Raw genomic sequence first — 24220 nt, forward strand, 5'->3', positions numbered from 1 at the left:
AACGTGGATGGAACTGGAGAATGTTATGCTAAGTGAAATAAGTCCTACAGAGAAAGACAGATACCATATGTTTTCACTCTTAGGTGGTTCCTGAGAAACTTTTAACCGAAGACCATGGGGAAGGAAAAAAAAAAAAGGTTAGAGAGGGAGGGAGCCAAAACATAAGAGTCTCTTAAAAACTGAGAACAAACTTAGGGTTGATGGGGGGTGGGAGGGAGGGGAAGATGGGTGATGGGTATTGAGGGCACCTGTTGGAATGAGCACTGGGTGTTGTATGGAAACCAATTTGACTATAAATTTCGTATTTAAAAAATACTAAAATTAAAAAAAAGAAAGAAAGAAACCAGCCAGAGCCTGTGATGCACTCTGCTGGATTGGCCCTGTGCAGCCACCATCCCTGAACTGTGCTTCAGGTCTCCTAGCAACAAGCTACGGTGGCACTAGAGGAGCAGGCACTAGGGTGAGTGCATAGATGAGGTCCTTGCTCAGAATCTGCAGTACACTTTGGAAATGCACTGCAATTTGGCGATCCTGGTTTCTACCCAGGCCAGACCTTACATGTGGTCTTCCAGGAGGGGTGGGAACGAAGCGGCTTACCTGTCCCTAGAGTAGAGAGTTGCTGCAGAGTGGCCAACAGAGTTTTCACCTGCAAGCCTGAGAGTCTGAGCCAGGCCCAGGCCTTCAGACTGCCCCTTGCCTCTCCCCCTCAAGGAAAGCGCTTAGGAAAACCAAGGCATGAATTAGACATAGAGGAGAAATGGTGTTTGTTTGTTTTAGTTTAGTTTAATCTCTATACCCTACCTGAGGCTCAAGCCCACCACCCAGAAATCAAGAGTCTCATGCTCCTGGAACTGAACCAGCCAGGCTCCCTGCCACCTCATATCATATTATCAAGACACTGCTAATAGAAAAAGACTCCGCAGTTTCTAATTTTATAAGTTAATAAAATCAAGCGCCTAATAACTCTGTTCTTAGTCACAATTACATTAAATTTGGGGTGGGGTTGATGCCTGTCATTGCAGTTGATTCCTGTGGAGAGTCTCCTAAATTTACATCGTAAAGGCAGAATGCAGATATCAATGCCCCCACCTCAGATATATGTAGAAAAAACTCTGGCTATTATCAAACCGGATATTGTTGACAAAGAGGAGGAGATACAAGATATTATTCTCAGATCTGGATTCACCATTGTTCAGGTAACTTCTGGGCATAATGATCTTGTTTTTTTCTTCTCTTTCCTTTTTTCTTTTTTAAATGTTTATGTAAACATGTTAACCTGTTTAGTTGCTAGTATTTAGCTTTAAATTTAACATTTATTTTAAGTATAAAAGTTATATGTGTTTTAAAAAGCTTTTCACACCTCAAAAGGATCTAAAATGAGAATTAAAATTCCTTTTTCCTCCACCTTCCTCTCCCACCCAAGTTTCAGTTTCCAGGGAAAGGCAACTACTTAAAGCTTTCTGTCCTTTCAGAATTTTTCAATGCATTTACAAACATTTCCCTCCATAAGATAGTACAATTCTCTTCCCTTGACAAAGTTGCTTAGGTAGCATTCCATGTTATTACATCTGAATCTCTCATTCTTCCTAACTTCTGTGTAATACTCCCCTGTGTGAGTGAACCACACTTTATTTCCTTGTTCCTCAATTGATGGACTGTTGGTATTTTCTTTTTCAATTATTACAGACATTTAAAGTGTTAAGCCTTACACTTATTCTGCAGTTGTTAGAGGTTTGAGAATGTATGTAAAAGGAGTGTTGTTAAAGATTATCATTAAGGGTGCCTGGGTGGCTCAGTCGATTAATGTCCAGCTCTTGATTTCGGCTCAGGTCATGATTTCACAGTTTGTGGGCTCAAGCCCTCCATTGGTCTCCATGCTGACAGTGTGGATCCCAAGATCCTCCCTCTCTCTGCACCTCCCCCACTCATGCTCTCTCTTCCTCTCTCTCTAAAAATAAATAAATAAACTTAAAAAAAAAGATTATCATCAAATATAATGGGATTTTTAAAAATATTTGTTTTTGAGAGAGGGAGACAGAGAATCACAAGCAGGCTCTGTACACAGCCTGGTGCAAGACTCCATCTCACCAGTGGTGAGATCATAACCTGAGCCAAAATCAAGAGCCAGACACTCAATCAATTGAGTTACCCAGGTGCCCCAGGATATTTTAAGTAATCCTTTCTGTACCATCCCTACTTAAAATTCCAGGATTTTTAAATTTTCTTTTATTTCTACAGTGTCATATTGTCTGTTTTGTCAGTGTTTTATGAAAGAAAAAAGAAAATTTCAGTCCTCAGGAAAGATGAGGAATTTCAGATAAGCTTAGGAGGATACGTAGAGGTTCAGGGTAGGAATGGTACAAGAAAGTATAAGGAAAAAGTGCAGGAATGTATAATAAAATATTTAATATATTTAAAAGACTCAAGTTGAGAACTTTTTAATAAATGTTAGGAAAATTCGGTAACCGTTAAAAAAAAGTTGGATTCAAATATTATACTGTGTATACCAGGGTAAACTCCAAATGGATTTAAGATTTAAATATTTAAAAATTAAGCATAGGGTTGCCTGGGTGACTCAGTTAAGCATCTGACTTCAGCTCACATCATGATCTCTTGCCTCGTGAGCTCTAGCCCTGAGTCAGGCTCTGTGCTGACAGCTAAGAGCCTGGAGCCTGCTTCAGATTCTATGTCTCCCTCTCTCTTTCTCTGCCCCTCCCCTACTCATGCTTTCTCTCTCTCAAAAATAAATAAAAACATTAAAAAAATAAAAATTAATATTAAACATATAAACTGTAGAAAAAAAGATGCTTAAGTTTCTTTTTGTTCTTGGAGTAGGACAGCCTTATTTTTTTTTTTTTTTTTTTTTTTTTTTTACTGTGGTGTCTTGTCTAGGAGCCATAAAAGAAAAGATTGATACAACTATAAACATAAGAAACTTCTTTTTTTTTTTTTTTTTTTTTTTTTAAATTTTTTTTTTTAACGTTTATTTATTTTTGAGACAGAGAGAGAGACAGAGCATGAACGGGGGAGGGGCAGAGAGAGAGGGAGACACAGAATCGGAAGCAGGCTCCAGGCTCTGAGCCATCAGCCCAGAGCCCGATGCGGGGCTCGAACTCACGGACCGCGAGATCGTGACCTGAGCCGAAGTCGGACGCTCAACCGACTGAGCCACCCAGGCGCCCCAGAAACTTCTACATAGCTAAGTAAACATTATAAACAAAGTCAAAAGCAAATAACAAACTTGGAAAAAAGATTTGCAATTCATGATAGGCAAAGGGCTAATCTCCTTAATACATAAAGAGTTCCTAGGAAAAGATAAAAATTCAGTTGGAAATGGGCAGAAATGTTGGGGTGCCTGGGTGGCTCAGTCAGTTGAGTGTCTGACTTTGGCTCAAGTCATGATCGCACAGTTTGTGAGTTCAAGCCCTGCTTTAGGTGAGCTCAGGCTCCTCATCGGGCACTGTCAGTGTGCAGCCTGCATAGGATTCTCTCTCACTCTCTCTCTGCCCCTCACTAACTGGTGCTCTCTCTCTCTCAAAAATAAACTTTAAAAGAAAAAAGGATAGATCATGTGGATGATCACAGAAAAAGAAAAACAAATGCATCTTAAACATATGAAAAAATGACCAATCTCTAACAAGGAAAAAGCAAATGAAAACAGCCCTGAAATACCATCTGGCAAAAATATAAAAGTAAATGGCACAACCGCTATAGAAGGGAAACTTGCAGTTATCTATCAATATTACAGATGCATGTACCCTTTGACTCAGCACTTCTAATGCTGGGGATCCCTCCTGTGACCCATGTATTAATATGACATTATATGTATACAAGTTATTTTTTGTGGTATTGTTTGTTTTCCAGCAAAAGATTAAAAATAACCTAGCATTAGAAAATTGGTTAAATAGGGGCATCTGCCTGGCTCAGTCTGTAGAGCATGCTACTCTTGATCTCAGGGTTGTGAGTTCGAATCCCAGTTGGATATACAGATTACTTAAAGTATTTAGAGGGGCATCTGGGTGGCTTAGTTGGTTACGTGTCTGACTTCCGCTCATGTCATGATCTCACGGTTCATGGGTTCAAGCCCTGCATCAGGCTCTGTGCTGACAACTTGGAGCCTGGAGCCTGCTTCAGATTCTGTGTCTCCCCTGCTCTCTGCCCCTCCCCCACTCATGCTCTCATTCTCTCTCTCTCTCTCTCAAAAAATAAATAAACATTAAAAATTTTTTTCAAAAATGGGAATGCAAGCTGGTGCGGCCACTCTGGAAAACAGTATGGAGTTTCCTCAAAAAACTAAAAATAGAACTACCCTACGACCCAGCAATTGCACTACTAGGCATTTATCCACAGGATACAGGTGTGCTGTTTCAAAGGGACACATGCTCCCCCTTGTTTATAGCAGCACTATCAACAATAGTCAAAGTATGGAAAGAGCCCAAATGTTCATCGATAGATGAATGGATAAAGAAGATGCGGTATATCTATACACTGGAATATTACTCGGCAATCAAAAAGAGTGAAATCTTGCCATTTACACCTACGTGGATGGAACTGGAGGGTATAATGCTAAGTGAAATTAGAGAAAGACAAAAATCATATGACTTCACTCATATGAGGACTTTAAGAGATAAAACAAATGAACATAAGGGAAGGGAAACAAAAATAATATAAAAACAGGGAGGGGGACAAAACAGAAGAGACTCATAAATATGGAGAACAAACTGAGGGTTATGGGAGGAGTTGTGGGAGGGGGGATGGGCTAAATGGGTAAGGGGCACTAAGGAATCTACTCTTGAAATTGTTGTACTATATGCTAACTAATTTGGATGTAAATTTTAAAAAATGAAAAAAAAAGAAAAAAGTCTTTAGAAAAAGAATTGGTTAAGTAAACTCTGGTGAAACCACCAAATTGAATACAATGCAGCTAATTGTAAAATGAAAAAAGAGGAACCTGTTTGTGTCCTGCTATGGAAAAAATAAGATGCAGAGCAGTGTATAAAAATCTTGTGTGGTAGAAAGAGAAAAAGTAATATGTATTCATGTTTGCCAATATTTGCAAATGAAACACTAGGAGATTAAAAACGGTTACCCAGGGCAGTGCCTGGGTGATTCAGTCAGTTAAACATCAGCTCAGAGCCTAGAACCTACTTCAGATTCTTTGTCACCCTCTATCTCTGTGCCTCCCCCACTCATACTCTGTCTCTGTTTCTCTCAAAAGTAAACAAAAAAAAATTTAGTAAAAATAATTAGTGAAAATTTAAGTATGAATTAAATTATGAATGAAAAATTAGTGTGAATGGTAATATTTAACACTTTCCCTAATCAGCAGTAAATTTCATAGCAAAGAAGGCCTTGGTATACTGTATGCTTTGTTTTGTTTGTTTTAATTGTGATAAGATATACACAACATAAAATTTACTATTTTCACCATTTTTAGGTGTACAGTTCAGTACCATTAAGTACATTCCCTTTGTTGTGCAGCCATCACCACTATCCATCTCCAGAATTTTTGTCAACTGAAACTGAGACTGCTTATTAATCACTCATTCTGTTTACCCCTCTTTTCAGCCTCTGGTAACCACTATTCTGTGTTTTTCTGTCCTCCGACTTTGACTTTTCTAGATGTGTCATGTAAGTAGAGTTGTATAGTATTTATTCTTTGTATTGTATGCTTTTAAAGCAGGCTTTATTGTAGTTGGGAGTCCACTGAACTTGAGGCTTTCTTGTCCCATCTAGGGAAAACCTTCTGAAAAATGATGTATCCTTTCAGTAGGTGGCAGTCTTTCTTCTTTTAGAAACTAATGGTTCCTTTTTTGATATCATTTAATACTACTTCTCTTTGTGAAAATATTTACCCTCACAACTCCAAGACCAAGAGTTGCATGTTTCACCGACCAAGCCAACCAGGTGCCCCTATGTAATTTTAAATCAACCAATATAATTACTGATTCAGTATTAATTTCACTTTATTTTTTGAGAAAGAGGGCGCACAAGTTGGGGATGGACATAGGATCCGGAGTAGGCTCCATGCTGACAGCAGCAAGCTTAATGTGAGGCTTGAACTCACAAACCGTGAGATCATGACCTGAGCCAAAGTCGGACGTTTAACCGACTGAACCACCCAGGTGCCCCCCCCCCCCCAATTTTAGTTTAAAAAAAGCTCTTGGAGTGCCTGGGTGGTTAAGTCGGTTAAGCTTCTGACTCTTGATTTTGGCTTAGGTTATGATCTCTCAGTTCCTGCGTTTGATCCCCACATGGAGCTCTGCCCTGAGTATGCAAAGCCTGGTTGGATTTCTCTCCTCTCTCCCTCTCTCTCTGCCCCTCCCCCACCTCTCTCACAAAATAAATAAACTTAAAAAAATAAAAGGAGCTCTTAATTTTTGTAAGTATGCTGCATTAGGTGGCACACCTGCAGAAGGTGGGTTCCCTTGGTTGTTAAGGGGTGTGTGACAAGGGCTTACATTTTAACAGATCAAATTTTTATTTTTAACTCAACAACAAACCCCCCATACCAATATGCATAAGAATCACAAATACTGACACATCTTTATTTTAAATAAAGAATCAAGGATTATATTAAATCAGGCGGTTTTATAATTTCTCGAGTTTCTTTTTCTTGACTATATGAATTTCAGTATGAGAACAGATCCAAGCACCTGTTTTGTGGTAGCTGATCCTTGGCTGGTGAGAATGTTAAGTTTGTCAGTAGAGCCTGTTTACAGCAATGCTGACCCACCTAGGTAAGCATCTTCCCATTTCTTGCTTTAGGCAGTTTGGCCAAGTTTCTGAAACCTGAGGATACATGATAGTATTAGAAGTTTTAAGAGATCACTTGGTAAATTTCACACTATACTCTTAGGAACATCTAACCAACTTTAGAAAGATAGCTCTCTGCCTTAAATATGGAGATTTGTAGCTTTGACCTAGTGATTTATTCACATTCTGATCATCTTTATTCTAGCCAGAAGTTTTCCTTAATGAGGGCTTTGAATCCCTCTTTTATATTTTGAGTCTTTTCCTTCATGATCCACCTTTAGTGGAACTGAGAAACAGTAGTATTGGATGATTTTTTAAAAGTTTATTTATTTATTTTTGAGAGAGAGAGAGAGAGAGAGAGAGAGCGAGCATGAGCAGGGGAGAGGCAGGGAGAAAGAGAGCATTCCAAGCAGGCTCTGTGCTGATGCAAGGCTTGAACTCCCAAACCACGAGATCATGACCTGAGCTGAAACTAAGAGTCAGATGCCCAACCCACTGAGCCACCCGTGTGCCCCGTTAGTGGATGATTTTTAAAAAGCATTCAAATAGCTGCTTTTAGAGAAGGATGATCTCCAGTCAGAAGAATGGCTGACTTCTATGATATTTTTACTGATTCATTCATATAGTCTCATTTGTGAAGAAAATAATGTTTATTTGCCCTCAACAATTTATATTCTTTCAAACTGAGACACTTAATACCAACTATTTTTTCTTAACATCACAGTCAATCTACATATTTATGGCAGAACCAGAATAAATACACAATTTTCACATTCAAGAGAAAAACTTGTTTATAGCGTCATTATACTGGGTGTTATTTCTAAGTTCCATAATGAGACCAGCTCCCTAAAATAATGTAGGAAAGTTTCACAATAAATAAGAAAATATCACACAAATAGGTAAAAGATGAATTTGGAATGTTCTAAAATCTAATTTTGTTACTTCAATGTATACAAAGTATATATTAACAAAATATTTGTGATAGTAGTCTTTTTACTTTAAGGAGATAAGCTGAATTCATCATTAACAAACCATATATTGAAGGAGACTGCCAAATAGGAATAGTTTTTCTTAGGTTAAATAGCTCTTTTTTATTTAAGTATAATTAATATACAATGTTATATTAGTTTCAGGTGTACAACATACTGATTTGACAATTCTGTACATCCCTCAGAGCTTACCACAGTAAATGTGGTCACCATCTGTCACCATACCAGGTTATTACAATTTTACTGACTCTCTTCCCTATGCTGTACTTTTCATCTCTGTGATTTATTTTGTAACTAGAAGTTCCTACCTCTTAATTCCCTTCATCTGTTTTGCTCATCCCTCCCAAACCCCTGGCAACTACCAGTTTATTCTCTGTATTTAAGAGTCTGTTATTGTTTGTTTATTCATTTGTTTTATTGGATTCCACATGTAAGTGAAATCATGGTATCTGTCTTTCTCAAGCTTGTTTCACTTAGCATAATACCCTTTAGGTCCATCCACGTTGTCATGAATGGCAAGATCTCATTCCTTTCAAGGCTGATTAATATTCCATTATATATATATATATATATATATTTTTAAGTGTATATACAATATATATGCAAACATACATACACATCCTTGATCCATATGACATCTTGATCTGGGTCATATGGTAGTTTTATTTTTAATATTTTGATGGACCTCCATACTGTTTTCCAAGTGGTTTTGCCAGTTTACATTCATATCAACAGTGAGCAAGGGTTGGTTAAATAACTTATAGAATTTTATTTATAGCCTACATTTAACTTTCTTCCCTCTCCCTTTCTTCATAATACAAAAATCTCAAATTTGTAATGAGATTAGTATTAATTTCAAGTTACTAATGACAATGAGTTATTATTGAATTGTCATTTTAAATACTTTTGTTGACTTTGTTTTTCTTATAGAGAAGAAAACTACATCTCAGCCCTGAGCACTGTAGTAACTTTTATGTGGAACAGTATGGGAAAATGTTTTTCCCCAATTTGACAGCTTATATGAGTTCTGGACCACTTGTTGCCATGATATTAGCTAGACATAAAGCCATCTCTTACTGGAAAGAACTTTTGGGACCAAGTAATACCTTAGTAGCTAAGGAGACACACCCAGACAGGTAACTTTCCTAGGGGGAAAAAAGGAATCCAACAAAAACAAAAACAACAACAACAAAAAACTGATTTCATTATAATAGAAGTGTCTTTGCATTTGAAAGTTTTCCTAAATCAACTTTTTGGTATTTTGGTTGGGGTAGGGGGGTCAGTTTTACACTGTAGCTATTTAAATGTCTGTGTTAACACTAAATGCCACAAAAGTCCTCAGGGAATGTTTGATTTATGGTTGATTAGCCTCATTCTTCTCTCATCCTTGAATCAAACCGCCACTGAAGTGGGATTTTTCATAGGAAAATTGGCATGGCTTTTTAAAATAATATTGGTAATAAAGGGCCATAAAACCAGATTTTCAGCATTATCATTAAAGTTTGGGAACTTGAGGACATTGAATTCTTGCACTTTTGAATATGCATTGCCTTTTCACTTCTCACAAAACACCACCTCTTAAGCCAGAGAACTCCTATTTTCCCAGTGTATCTCTCCTGCAGATTTAAATATATTTGACCCTCATCTAGATAGATTTAGGCTTAAAATCAAAATAGATTAAAACTTACATATATGTGAGAAGTGGCAATGCTTCTGTAAATTTCCTGAGCAGAATGCATATGTAAAGAGTAAGGAAAGGATATCACATTGGATGGTTATCATCTCTAACTTGCTTTTAGTCTAAGGGCAATTTATGGCACAGATGACCTAAGGAATGCACTTCATGGGAGTAATGACTTTGCTGCAGCAGAAAGAGAAATTCGATTCATGTTTCCTGAAGGTGAGTTATCGATGAGTATTGCATGTTCCTATTGTTTGCTTTTTCTTTTATTTGGGTGATATAGCTGGAAAGAAAAATAGCAGGGGTTTTCTCCAATATATTTTGTCATATTTTCAAGTTATAGTTACTTAAAAATCTGAAGCCAAAAATGGAAAAGTCACTATTTCCCTCATAACTAAATTGTGCCCTCTAGGGAATCTTTTGAGAAGGGTTTGCTTTTTTTATCTTTTCTCTTAGACTAGCCCTATTTAGGGTTTTTCTTCTCCTTTGTTGCAATTCCGTAAGTTATCCCTAATGAGTCAGTAAAGTTTGTTACACATGAAAAAAAGAATCTCCCTTGGAAATTAGGATAGATGTAACATTTTCTCTACTGGTTGCCTAATGAATACTCGTGCAGTTGTGAAATTAATAGTTCTCAGGCTCATTTTTTTTTTTCCATCCTGTTATGGACGTTGTAAACCTTTTAGAAATGGGCATAATAAAGAACGGCATTGAGGTTTTTAGTTTATTTCAGTAATATTTTTAGATCAGGAAGAAAATTTGGTGATTTCTGTTGTACAGAAAAAAATGTAGGGGCACCTGCGTGGCTCCGTTGGTTGAGCATTCAAGTATTGATATTGGCACAGGTCATGACTCATGGTTGCTGAGATGGAGCCCCATCTGTCAGTGCAGAGTCTGCTTGGGATTCTTTTTCTCTCTCCCTCTCTGTCTCTCTGCCTGTCCCCTGCTCATGCGTGCCCTCTCTCTCTCTCTCTCTCTCTCTCTCTCTCAAAATAAATAAACATCTTTTTTTTAATGTAAAGCATTTGAGTGCCTGAGTAGCTCAGTCAATTGAGCATCCCACTTCAGGTCAGGTCATGATCTCACGGTTGGTGTCTTCGAGCCCCTGGCCCCTGCATTGGGCTCTCTGCTGTCAGTGAAGAGCCCACTTCAGATCCTCTGTTTCCCATTCTCTCTGACCCTCCCCTGCTTGTGTGAGCTCTCTCTTTCTCAAAAATAAACATTTAAAAAACTTACAGCATTGAGAAGCATAGAATATTTTTTGGCCTATTTTTTTTTTTTAAGTCATTTAGACTTATTCCTCAGTATTTTCTGTGGAGGATTTATTCAAAGAAAACTGAAAACTCTCTTGGAACTTTAAAAGTCTTGATTCTTAAACAAAACCTGGTGTGTTTTTTTGTTTGTTTTGTTTTGTTTTACTTTTTTATTTTTAAGCAATCTCTACGCCCAATATGGGGCCCAACTGAGCCAGCCAGATACCCCACAACACCTGTTTATAGATATTTGTACCCAAAAGGATTTGTATATATTTTACTCTTACTAATTTCTGTCACATAACCTTTCCATTAGGGTATTTTTTTGAAATTGTTTATTGTAGAAAACTCCAAACATAACCAACAATAGACAGAATAGTATAATAAACGCTTAATGAAACTATCACCCAATTTAAATAATTTTGGTCAGTCTTATTTCATCTATAACCTCTGCTTCTACTTCTCAATCTTCTATATTGTTTTGAATTATATCTCAAACATGAAATGTCTTTTTTTCAAATTTTTAAAAATGTTTATTTATTTTTGAGGAGAGAGACAGAGACACAGAGTAAGAGCAATCAGGGGAGAGGCAGAGAGAAAGGGAGACACAGAATCTGAAACAGGCTCCAGGCTCTGAGCTGTCAGCACAGAGCCCAATATGGGTCTCGATTTCAAGAACCGCGAGATCATGACCTGAGCTGAAGTCAGACACTGAACTGACTGAGCCACCCACACCCCGCCCCCCTTTATTTTTTTAAGTAGGTTTCATGTCCAATGTGGGGCTTAAACTCACGACCCTGAGATCAAGAGTCACATCTTCTGATGATTGAGCCAACTGGTGCCCCCATGAAATGTCTTTTTAATGTGATAGTACTTAGATTTAGTCTAGGTACTAACGAATTAGAATTTTCTTCTGGCTCCAGACATCTAACCTCTCTGTGAGTCTTTCTTTTCTCATCAGTCAAATGCAAATAGATTAGTACCTTCCTACCTAATAGGGATATTGTTAGGGTTAAATGTATACATATATATACAATTCTTATAATGTCTTGTGCTTCTGTGCTCAAATATTAACTCCTATTATTGTTTTGTTTTTTCTAGTCCTTTTTTTGAAAGCTCTTCTTACTCATAGGATTATATTCCTCAATTGTTATTTTAGATTGCTTTTGATTTTACCATTAATTAGGCCTCTAGACATGAGTTTACGAGATAAAGTCAGACATTTGAGAAGCAGCTGTTGCAGGATAAATATAAAGATTAATTACCTACCATGTTGCAGATCTTTTGCTGTGAGAATGTGAAGCTCTCTGGAGTAAATTCTCAATTAGGGATATGAGCTCCCTCTTGCTTACCAGTCACTCAAGAACTATGTGCAGGGGGATGCCTAGGTGACTCAGTCAGTTAAGCATCTGGCTCTTGGTTTGGGCTCAGGTCATGATATTGTGGTTTGTGGGTTTGGGTCTCACATTGGGCTCTGCACCACAGTGTGGAGCCTGCTTGGGGTTCTCTCTCTCTCCCTCTCTTTCTGCTCCTCCCCTGCTTACATGCTCTCTCAAGATAAATAAAATAAACATTAAAAAAAATGAAAAGAACTATGTGCAAAACTCAGTATGATGAGTCACTCAAGCAAGTTATAAAGATATTCAAAGACATGTTCCTAACCTTTGAAAAATATAGTTTGCTTCCCTTTGATATGAGACGGCTAACTCAAAGTTTTGTTACATCCCATTGCTTCAACAAATTTATTGTATTACCTACTATGTGCCAGAAATACAAAGATGAATATGTCCCTGCTCTCAAAATGATCACATATTAAAAATCTATAAAAATAAATATGCAATGCAGTGTATAAACTATAAATATTATTAGAAAGCTTCAAAAAGTTCAATGAAGGTTCATCTCTGTAAGAAACATGAAAAGATTCTTTATTTTCACATTAATCCATCCGGCCCTAGTTGCTAGAGAGAAATAATAAATGGTCAGCAAAAATAGATGAGGTAGGAACAATCCAAAACTAAATTTAAGGAAATAATTTCATTCACAATAGCATCAAAAATAATAAAATACTATTTCACTCATAGGTGGGATTTACAAAACAAAATGAACAAAGAAAAAAAGAGACCAAAAAAATTAGACTCTTAAAAATAGAGAACAACACCAAAAAAAAAAAAGAAGAAACATGGTTACCAGAGAGTAGCTGGGTGGGGTGTTGGGTGAAATAGGTGGTGGGGATTAAGAGTACACTTCTTTTGATGAACACTGAGTAGTATATAGAATTGTTGAATCACTATATTGTACACCTGAAACTAATATAATACACTGTATATTAATTATACTGGAATTAAATAAATAATAAAATACTTAGGAATAAGCTTAACAAAAGAAGTACAATTCTTGTACAATGAAAAGCACAAAACATTACTGAAAGAAATCAAAGACTATCTAAGATGAATAGACCTCACACGTTGATGTATCAGAAGAGTCAATGTTGTCAAGATGGCATTTCTCTCCAAATTGATCAATTAATGCAATCCCTGTCAAAATCCATGCATTCTTTTATGTAGAAGTTGATAAGCTGACTTTAAAATGTATATGTAATTGTGGGCACCTGGGTGGCTCAGTCGGTTGAGTGTCTGACTTTGGCTCAGGTCATGATCTCACAATCTTTGAGTTTGAGTCCCGCATCGGGCTCTGTGCTGACAGCTCAGAGCCTGGAGCCTGCTTTGGATTCTGTGTCCCCCTCTCTCTCTGCCCCTCCCCCACTCATGCTCTCTCTCTGTCTCAGAAATAAATAAACATTAAAAAATGTATATGTAATTGCAAAAGATCTAGACAAGCTAAAACAATTTTCAAAAAGAACAAAGTTTGATAACTTCCACTAACCTGATTTCAAAACTTACTATGATGGTGGCTCAGTCAAATTAGGCGTTGGACTCTTGATTTTGGCTCAGGTCTTGATCTCACAGTTCAGGGGTTCCAACTCCACATTGGGCTCTGCGTTGTCAGTGCAGAAATTTTTGGGATTCACTCTCCCTCTCTCTCTGCCTGTCCCCTGTTCTCTCTCTCTCTCTCTCAAAATAAATAAATAAACTTAAAAAAAAAACCAAAACTTACTATGAGACCACAGTAACTAAGGCAGTATTGTATGAGTCATATTAACCAATGAAACAGAATTAAGAATCTAGGAATAAATACTTACATAAATACGTTTATGGTCGATTGACTTTCAACAAAAGTACCTAGACAATTTGACGGGGAAAAGATAGTCTTTTTCAACAAATGATGATAAGATAACTGAATATCCTCATGCCAAAAAAGAGAAAGAACTCAGATCCTCTTTTCTTACCAATTAGAAAACTTAACAACAATGGATCATAGACCTAAGCATAAGGGCTAAAAATATCTAGAAGAAAACATGGAAAATCTTCATGACCTTGAGTCGGACAAAGGATTTTTGCGTATGACCTCAAAACATGATCCATAAAAGACAATACTGATAAATTAGACTACATCAAAATTAAAAGCTTTTATGTTTCAAAAGCCATCATTAAAAGTATTGGAAAGATTAGCCACAGAGTGTGATAAGAAATATTTGCAAATCTTATGAAATAAAAGACTTGTATCTAGAATTTATGAAGAACTCTTACAATTCAGTAAAAAGAAGGCAGGCAATTAAAAATCAGGCAGAGGCACCTGACTGGCTTAGTCAGTAGAGCATGTGACTCTTGACCTCAGCATTCTGAGTTCAAGCCCCACATTGGGTGTGGAGAGTACTTAAAAATAAAACCTTTCAGGGGCGCCTGGGTGGCTCAGGCAGTTGAGCATCCAACTATTGATTTCAGCTCAGGGTCATGAGGTCCAGCCCCACATCAGGCTCTGTGCTGAACCTGGAGCCTGCTTGAGGTTCTCTCTTTCCCACTGCTCCACTCCCTTAAATGTGCATGCTCTTGCTCTCTCTAAAATAAACAAATAAATAATAAAACCTTAAAAATTAAAAAAAAACACGTAAAAGATTTGAATAAACATTTCACAAAAGATATATGAGTGGCTGATAAGCACATGAAAAAGTGTTAAAACATAATTAATCACTGGGGAGGGGGACCTGGGTGGCTCATTCACTCCAGCTCTTGATTTTGGCTCTGGTCATAATCTCATAATCTCACGGTGTGTGAGTTCAAGCCCCATGTCAGGCTCTACACTGACAGTGAGGAGTCTGCTTGGGATTCTCTGTCTCCCTCTCTCTCTGCCTCTCCCCTATGCACACACATATGCTCTTGTAACCTCCCACCCCACTTCAAAAATAAACTTAAATATTTATGTAACTAAAAATTATTACAACAATCAGTACAAAAAAGAGTGCTATAATGAGACTAATAGGAAAGGAACTTTTTATTCCAATCCTTTGTGATGTTTTCTAGCTTTACCTGCCATCCTGGCAAAGGACTCTCCTGTTGTTAGTTGTATCTCTCATTGAGATTGAGCCCATATACTAGTCACACAGAAATCTGTCTTCCCACCCTCTTTTTCCTTGGGCCAGTAACGATTTAGATCTGAACATGTGAGACCAGTAGCTTTGCATCCCCATCTTTATTGAAAGTTGCACATTAATGGAGGTCATCCTCAAAAGACTTAAGACTGTAAACTACATTCTTCCTTGTATAAATATATTCTTTGGTACTACGAGTCTGATTGATCTACATAGTGTTCAAACAAAGCTAAAAAGACTAAAACTTTCCTATATGTTATATAATTTATTTAAAAACTTGAAAAATAAGCAGGAATGTTAATATATATTACATAGACACAAATAGATTTTATGTGTACATTCAGTAGTCTATAAAAGAACAAGAAATACATGTACAACGTTATATCTATACCACTTTGTAAAGTGCCTGCCATTTTCTTGGCAGCAATTAATTGTTGGAATTAATTAATCTCCTAGATTTTACATGATATTCATATTTTTCTTTTTCATGACATTGTCCGTTGTGATATTTACTATAAAAAATATGGAAATGGAAATGCAGGCAAGGATATAGTAGAAAACATAATCAGAACTTTATACATGATCACTGCTAGCATTTTGATATGTTTCTTGCCTGTCTTATATAGTCTTATTATTTCTCTGTGTGTGCTTGTGTGTTTTTGAACAAACTATGTATGCTATATTCTAGTTTTGTTTCCTTTTTTTAAAAAAAAACTTTGTAAGTATCATGCCACTAAAATTTCTTCTTTTGTAATGATTATATAATATTTCATCATTTGTATTAATTTTAATGGGAATACATTTGTGTTTACAGTGATTATTGAGCCTATTCCAGTTGGACAAGCTGCTAAGGACTATTTAAATTTATATGTAACACCAACTCTGCTTAAAGGACTCACAGCCCTTTGTAAGGAGAAACCAGCAGATCCTTTTGTAAGAAATGTTTTTATTCACTCTAAAGAAATTGTCTATAGTTTTCATATTTTAAACATTAAATTTTTTGAAACAGTGAATGAGCATTTTAAGAACTATCTCTTATACATTTTAGATACTCCCTTATGTATAACTTTGGATTACTTATTCTCTTACTGTGTTTTACTTCTTAAAAAATATTGTTTTTAGGGGCTCCTAGGTGGCTCAGTCGGTTATGCATCCGACTTCTGCTCAGGTCATGATCTCTCAGTTCATGGGTTCAAGCCCTGCATCAGGCTCTCTGCTGACAGCTGGGAACCTGTAGCCTGCTTTGGATCCTGTGTCTCCCTCTTTCTCTGCTCCTCCCCCACTCTTGCTTACACTCTCTCTGTCTCTCAAAAAATAAATAAATAAACATTAAAAAATTTAAAGAATAAATAAACATTAAAAAATTTAAAAAATGGGGCACCTGGGTGGCTCAGTCGGTTGAGCAACTGACTTCAGCTCAGGTCATGATCTCACGGTTTGTGAGTTCGAGCCCCGCATTGGGCTCTGTGCTGACAGCTCAGAGCCTGGAGCCTGCTTCTGATTCTGTGTCTCCCTCTCTCTCTGCTGCTCCCCCACTCATGCTCTGCCTCTCTGTATCTCAGAAATAAATAAACATTAAAAAAAATAATACAAAAATTTTTAAAAAATTGTTCCAACAAAACAAAGAAAAAACATTGTTTCTAAATACATTTTCAATACTGCATCCTTTAATTGCAGAGCATTGTTTTTGTGTATGATTTATATAATCAAATGATAAAATTAGATATATATTTAAATACATTCAAAATTATTTTTTAAATTATTTTTTTAAAAGTAGGCTTCATGCCCAGCAGGGAGCCCAACGCGGGACTTGAACTCATGACCCTGAGATTGATACCTGAGCTGAGATCAAGAGTCCCATGCTTAACCAACTGAGCCACCCAAATGTGTCTCAACATTTTTATTTTTAATGATATCTAACTTTTTTTCATAGAAAACTTGTTTTTAATGGTTATTTATTTGTTTTGAAAGAGAGACAGAGCTAGTGGGGGGAAGTAGAGAGGGAGAGAGAATCCCAAGCAGGCTCTGTGCTGTCAGCATGGAGCCTGACCCAGGGCTTGATCAAACCCATAAATTTTAAGATCATAACCTGAGCTGAAACTAAGAGTCGGACCAACTGAGCCACCCAGGCACCCTTAGAAAATTTATATTTGTTCACATCCCTAGATACTTCATTACTGCTCAGTCAGGTGAAAGAACGGTTGGATAGGAGGAACTAGGGTGCTTGTCAAGGGCCAAATGTCTTCCTGGTTCCTTCTTTACAGGTACTCTCACTCATTTGAAGACTCAGATAATGAGGAAAGATTATTTTATTGTGTTTATTTATTTTTTTTTAATTTTTTTTAATGTTTATTTTATTTTTGAGACAGAGACAGAGCATGAGCAGGGAAGGGGCAGAGAGAAAGGAAGACACAGGATGTGAAGCAGGCTCCAGGCTCTGAGCTGTCAGCACAGAGCCCGACGCGGGGCTTGAACTCACAGACTATAAGATCATGACCTGAGCCGAAGTCGGACGCTTAACCGACTGAGCCACCCAGGCACCCCTGTGTTTATTTTTTTAAAGTAAGCTCTGTGCCCAACGTGGGGCTTGAACTCACAACCCCAAGATCAAGAGTGGCATGATCTTACCACTGAGCCCTCCAGGCAACTCAGGAAAGGTTATTTAAAAAATATTTTGGGGGGCACCTGGGTGCCTCAGTCCATTGGGAGTCTGACTTCAGCTTAGGTCATGATCTCACAGCTTGTGAGTTTGAGTCCCGCGTCGGGCTCTGTGCTGACAACTCAGAGCCTGGACCCTGCTTCAGATTCTGTGTCTCCCTCTCTCTCTGCCCCTCCCCTGCTCATGCTCTGTCTCTCTGTGTCTCAAAAATAAATAAAAACATTTTTAAAAATTAAAAAAAAAATTTTAATGTATATTTTATTTTTGAGAGCGAGAGACAGAGTATGAGTGGGGGAGGGGCAGAGGGAGACAGAGACAGAATCCAAAGCAGGCTCCTGGTTCTGTGTTGGCACGGGGCTCAAACTCATGGAGTGCAAGATCATGACCTGAGCCAAAGTCAGACACTTAACTGACTGAGCCACCCAGGTGCCCCTGGGAAGGTTATTTCAATACCAGCCCTGATAAAATAGTTATCTCTAGCCTCTGTTACCATTCTCAAAGGGAATCCCCTTTGGAAGACAAAGATTTAATTTCTCCTACTAATTTTGCCACTTTTACCAAAAACAAACGATATTTCTTTTTTTATTATATTTTATTTACTTATTTTAAGTAATCTCTACATCCAACGTAGGGCTTGAACTTACGACCCTTGAGATCAAGAGTCACACACTCTATCGCCAGCCAGATGCCCCTAGGCAGGACTTTTTACTTTTTTTAAATGTTTACTTATTTTAAGAGAGAGATTGTATGCACATGTGCACAGAAGAGGGGCAGAGAAAGAAGGACAGAGAGAATCCCAAGCAGGATTCGTGCTGGCAGCGCAGAGCCTGATGGGGGTCTATCCCATGAACTGTGAGATCATGACCTGAGCCAAAATTAAGAGTCCAACACTCAAACCACCTGAGCCACCTAGGCACCCCTAGGTTATTTCTTTAATAATTCCTTTTCATTGTGACAATAACATCTGTTTATTTAGTAAGAAACCTGAAACTACTGAACAATGTAAAGAAAAGAAAAAGATACCTCTGGTTCCATTTACTAAACATGGTCTTTGAAGTCATCTTGTCTGGATTCAATAATGACCAAATTCATTTATTAGTTGTAGTAACTTTCTTGTGGATTCTTTGGGATTTTCTATATATAGGATTATGTCATCTGTAAAAGGAAATAGTTTTACTTCTTTGCCAGTTTGGATCTCTACTTGATAATCTTGCATAATATAAAACTTAGTGTTTTAATTTTTTAATAGTCATTTTCTCATTCTTAGAGTGATTTTGAAAACTAGGTTTTAAATTGATATAGTACTAGGTTTTAAATTGATAGAGGCACCTGGGTGCCTCATTGGCTTAAGCATCTGGCTCTTGGTTTCAGCTCAGGTCATGATCTCACGGTTCATGAGTTTCAGCCCTATGTAGGGCTCTGTGCTGACAGTGCAGAGCCTGCTTGGGACTCTCTCTCTCCCTCTCTCTCTGCCCCTTTCCCCATTCACATGTGCACATGGTTATTCTCTCTCTCTCTCAAAATAAATAAATAAACTTAGCAAAAGAGCATCTGACTCTTGATCTCTGCTCAGGTCTTGATCTCATGGTTGTGAGTTGGAACCCCATGTTGGACTCTGCGCTGGGCGTGAAGCCTACTTAACAACAAATAAATTGCTATAGTACATATTTATACTATTTGTAGTGTATGTTTATATAGTATATTTATACTATTCGTAGTATTTGTTATTTATAGTATTTATAATTAAATGTTTATTAACTTAAGAGTTTTTTTCTTTTTTCCATAGATTTGGCTAGCTGATTGGCTGCTGAAAAATAATCCCAACAAACCAAAGCTTTGTCACAATCCAACTGCAGAAGAACTTTAGTAAAATAAAGTTCCTCAAAGGACAAATCACTATCTTAATGTAAAAGACACGCTTCTGCTATAAAAGAAACAAACCTTCCTAAGGGTTTAAGTAACTGCATGTGAAATAAATTGTCTTTATAAGTTTTAAAAGAATGTGTTTTGTGCGTAAGATAACATTATCTAAGGTAAAATACAGGTTTAGGGTATGGTTTTTGTTTTCTAATAGGAAAATTGATTTTATCTAGAAGTATTTGGAATGTTAATGAAACAATTCTAAGTGTTTTGCAATTGCAGACTGGTACTCTGTTAAGAGAACAATTAATTCATCTAAGATGCATTAGAGGGGCACTGGGGTGGCTCATTCGGTAAGCAACCAGCTCTTGATTTCCGCTCAGTTTGGTCTCGCAGTCTGTGAGTTCAAGCCCCAAGCTAGACTCTGCACTGGCTGCATGGAGATTCTCTCTCTTTCTGTGTACCTCCCTCAAAAATAAATAAATAAATACACATTAAAAAAAAAATAAGATGGATTAGAAACAACTGAAGATGAAAAGACTCTCATCCCCATGTATAACTACTTCATGTTGTGTGCCAAAAAGAACCTCTCTTAAATTTCCATGCTACTTTACATTCCCACACTGTACTCAGCAAAGGTAGTGGCTGCTGAAAATGCCACTAGGACAAGACTAGGTAGAGATACTTTTGATAGTGTTTTAACTATACAAAAGAAGATACTGTACAGTTTATTTATTTTTAGAGATAGCACGCAAGCCATGGAGAGGGGCAGAGGAAGAGAGAGAGAGAGAGGGAGGGAGAGAGAGAACGTTAAACAAACTCCACACTCAGCACAGAGGGCTGGATCCCATCACCCTGGGATCATGACCTAAGCCAAAATCAAGAGTTGGATACTTAACCAGCTGAGCCACCCAGGCACCCTGAAACTGTACATTTTAATTTTTTTTAATGTTTATTTTTGAGAAAGAGAGAGAGAGAGCATGAGCAGGGGAGGGCAGAGAGAGAAGGAGACACACAGAGAGAGAGACAGAGCATGAGCATAAGCATGAGCAGGGGAGGGGCAGGGAGACATGATCTAAATCAGGCTTCAGTCTCTGAGCTGTCAGCACAGAGCCTGATGTGGGGCTGGAACCCACTGACCACGAGATCATGACCTGAGCTTAACTGACTGAGCCACTCTGGCACCCTGAAACTGTACAGTTTAAAAACAAGTTTCATGCAGCCTTAGATTTCACCCCTTTTTCTTTCAAAGGGGTGAATTGTGTACAGGGAGTTTAAATACTTTACAGACAAGAACAAAAGTAGTACCAACATATTCATTATCATCCTCTTCGTCCTTTCCATCTTTCTTCTCTTCCTTCTTTTTCTTGTTTTCAGCCTTGATGACTTTTTTGTTTTGCCACATAGGCTTGTTTTCATATTTTGGTATTGCAGCAATCTGATTTATGTAATTTTCCTCAGCTTAGCAGCCTTCTTTTCCTAAGACTGCTTATGCTCTGCAGCCGTGTACTCTACATCTCTCCCTGTTTCTTTGCAGCATCACTAATGCATAGGCCAGGGTGTTCTCCTTGGATTTGGGCCAGTACTCAAAAACAAAAAGACTGAAGGTGATTTCTTCAGTACATTGGGATCCTTGACCTTCATTTTGTTTCCCCTTTTGGAGGAATGTAGGTTTTCATTTCTTTTATAACTGCCTTGTCTGTATTTGCCATATCTTCAAAGTTACCTTTCTCTTTATCACACATGGTCTTCCACATCTCTGAGTGCTTTTGTAAAACTGAGAAGGTGACTGAAGCATCTGGTTGCTTCATGTGTTCCTCCTGGCAAGTTTGCACAAAGAGTACATATAATGACATTTTGCTTCTCAGCCTCTTAGGATCTTCTTTGCCCATGTTTAGTTTAGTTTTTTTTTTTTTTTTTTTTTTTCCCAGTGTGACACAGAGTCACACATTGCCCATCTGGTTCTTACTTGCCCTAGTCCTGTCTCTATAGAGCTCAGAGTACTGCAATGGCTGTCATTTTATGGTATGATTTTGACAATGATGTAACATTAAGTAATAGGAGACTGATAAAAGATGTTGCTGTATTATTATTATTTTTTAAGTTGGAGAAGTAAGACGTGGAATTTATTTTTAAATTAAGCTTTGTATGGGGCTTGAACTCATGACCCTGAGATCAAGAGTCATATGCCTGGGATGCCCGGATGGCTCAGACTGTGAAGTGTTTGACTTCGGCTCAGGTCATAATCTCATGGTTCCTGAGTTAGTTCCCCACCTGAGGCTCTCTGCTGTCAGCACAGAGCCCACTTTGGATCCACTGTCCCCTTCTCTCTCTGCCCCTCTCCTCCTCATGCATGCACATTCTCTCTCTCCCTCAAAAATTATAAAATGAATGTTTTGGTTTTTTTTTAAAAAGGTCACATGCTCTACCAAATGACCAGCCAGACGCCCCAAGACAGAATTGTAGTTATGATATTTTCCTAAGCATATATCCTATATGTAGATGCATAATTAATACACATTTCAGACAGTTTAGTTCAAAAAGTTTAAATAAATAATCATTTTGTATAATTAAAATAGAACCAGATTATGATTTTAACCAATCACTTATATATAACTATTTCCTCAACAAGTGCCTTCCAAGGATTACCAGAGAGTAGGGTAACAATTCATCTTTGTTTGCCTAGGATTTTGCTGGTTGTATAACTGAAAGTTGTGCATCCTGGAGCTTTCTTAGTCCTGAGCAAAATGGAATGCTTGGTCACTCTACCAAATAGTCCTTAGGTTAGTATTTCCCAGTTATGTTTTTGTGATAAGGTACTAGTTTCAAAAGAAAATGTAAAATTCTCACTTCTTAAATTTTTAAAAATTTGTTTATTTTAGTAATCTCTACATCCAACATGGGGCTCAAATTCATGACCCTGAGATCAAGAACTGCATGTTCTACTGGCTAAGCCAGCCAGGCACTTCTCAATTCTTTAATTTTAATTTACTCAAAAACAAACGAACAAATAGGTTGTAAAGCACTTTATTAACAGATTTTTAACCTGGGCTAATCTCTTCAAAAAGTCAATGTCATTATTAAACAAAAAGTGGAAATGTGGAAGAACTTCTACATTAAGAGACTAAAGAGACCTCTAAAATTAAAGCATCTAACTAAAAGCAACCAAAAGCATCCTAACCAAATCTCACGAGATCGTGACTTGATCCTGGTTTTAAAAAGGGGAGTGCCTGGGTGCCTCAGTTGGTTATACATCCGACTTTGGCTCAGGTCATGATCTCATGGTTCATGAGTTTGAGCCCTGCATTGCTGTTGTCAGCTCAACACCCGCTTCAGATTGTCTGTCCCCATCTCTCTCTGCCCCTCCCTTGCTTGTGTTCTCTCTTTCTGTCTCGAAAATACACACACACACACACACACACACACACACACACACGGCACCTGGGTAGTTCAGTTGGTTAAGTGTCCAACTTTTCATTTCAGCTCAGATCATGATCGCATGGTTCATGGGTTAGAGCTCCACACCAGGCTCTGCACTGGCAAGTGTGAAGCCTGCTTGGGATTCTCTTTCTCTCTCTCTCTCTGCCCAACTCCCCCCTCCCCCCCGCCCAGTTTGTGCTCTCTCTCAAAATAAATAATAAATAAACTTTAGAATATATATATAAGATCCTTGGGGGCACCTAGGTGACTTAGTTGACTAAGTGTCTGGCTCTTGGTTTTGGCCTAGGTCATGATCTCATGGTTCATGTCTTTGAGCCCCACGTTGGGCTCAGTGCTGATGGTGCAGAGCCTGCTTAGGATACTCTCTCCTTCTCTTTTTGCCCCTCCCCTGCTCATGCTCTCTCTCTCTCAAAATAAATAAACTTAAAAAAAATCTTGGGGCTTCTGGGTGGTTCAGTCATTAAACTTCCAACTTCAGCTCAGGTTGTGATCTCATGGTTTTTGAGTTCAAGCCCCGCCTTGGGCTCTGGGCTTCCAGCTCAGAGCCTGGAGCCTGCTTTGGATTCTTTATCTCCCTTTCTCTCTGCCCCTCCCCCAATTGCACTCAGTCTCAAAAATAAATAAACTTAAAAAAAAAAACTTTAAAAAATCTTTAGAGGACAATTAAGGACATTTAGCTATAGATTAAATATTATTAGGTGGTAATAAGGAATAATTGCTAAATTTCATAGGGTCAAAATGGTATGATCATAAAAGGAGAATGTAATTATTTTTAGATCATGCATTCTGAAATATTTAGGATAAAGTTTTTGATGTTTGCAATTTATTTTCAAATGGTTTGTCAAGAAAATATTTTTATACATTTTTTTTTTTTAATTTTTTTTCAACGTTTTTTATTTATTTTTGGGACAGAGAAAGACAGAGCATGAACGGGGGAGGGGCAGAGAGAGAGGGAGACACAGAATCGGAAACAGGATCCAGGCTCCGAGCCATCAGCCCAGAGCCTGACGCGGGGCTCGAACTCACGGACCGCGAGATCGTGACCTGGCCGAAGTCGGACGCTTAACCGACTGCGCCACCCAGGCGCCCCTACTT

The 24220-nt window shown here is 37.8% G+C and overlaps 1 protein-coding gene and 1 pseudogene across 1 annotated transcript; one reads left to right on the forward strand and one right to left on the reverse strand.

Annotated features, from left to right (window-relative positions):
* The first annotated feature begins 388 nt into the window (after window positions 1–388).
* On the forward strand, window positions 389–19814 carry NME5 (NME/NM23 family member 5). The gene is made up of 6 exons (XM_060636043.2): window positions 389–460; window positions 1023–1196; window positions 8676–8881; window positions 9545–9645; window positions 15980–16098; window positions 19611–19814. The coding sequence occupies exons 2-6, from the start codon at window positions 1068–1070 to the stop codon at window positions 19689–19691; spliced, it is 636 nt and encodes a 211-aa protein (XP_060492026.1). The 5' UTR covers window positions 389–460; window positions 1023–1067; the 3' UTR covers window positions 19692–19814.
* A 1116-nt stretch (window positions 19815–20930) lies between these two features.
* On the reverse strand, window positions 20931–21576 carry LOC132680438 (high mobility group protein B1 pseudogene; annotated as a pseudogene).
* Window positions 21577–24220: the final 2644 nt, after the last annotated feature.

Source organism: Panthera onca, chromosome A1, assembly GCF_046562875.1.
Source record: "Panthera onca isolate mPanOnc1 chromosome A1, mPanOnc1 haplotype 2, whole genome shotgun sequence".
NCBI lineage: Eukaryota > Metazoa > Chordata > Mammalia > Carnivora > Felidae > Panthera > Panthera onca.

Bases quoted from the DNA above. Each gene is read 5' to 3' on its own strand.
- NME5 (XM_060636043.2), top strand. From the start codon at position 1,068: ATGCAGATATCAATGCCCCCACCTCAGATATATGTAGAAAAAACTCTG. The intron at 1,197-8,675 runs GTAACTTCTGGG...TTTTTCTTATAG, and splicing joins CTGGATTCACCATTGTTCAG to AGAAGAAAACTACATCTCAG. The intron at 8,882-9,544 runs GTAACTTTCCTA...ACTTGCTTTTAG, and splicing joins AAGGAGACACACCCAGACAG to TCTAAGGGCAATTTATGGCA.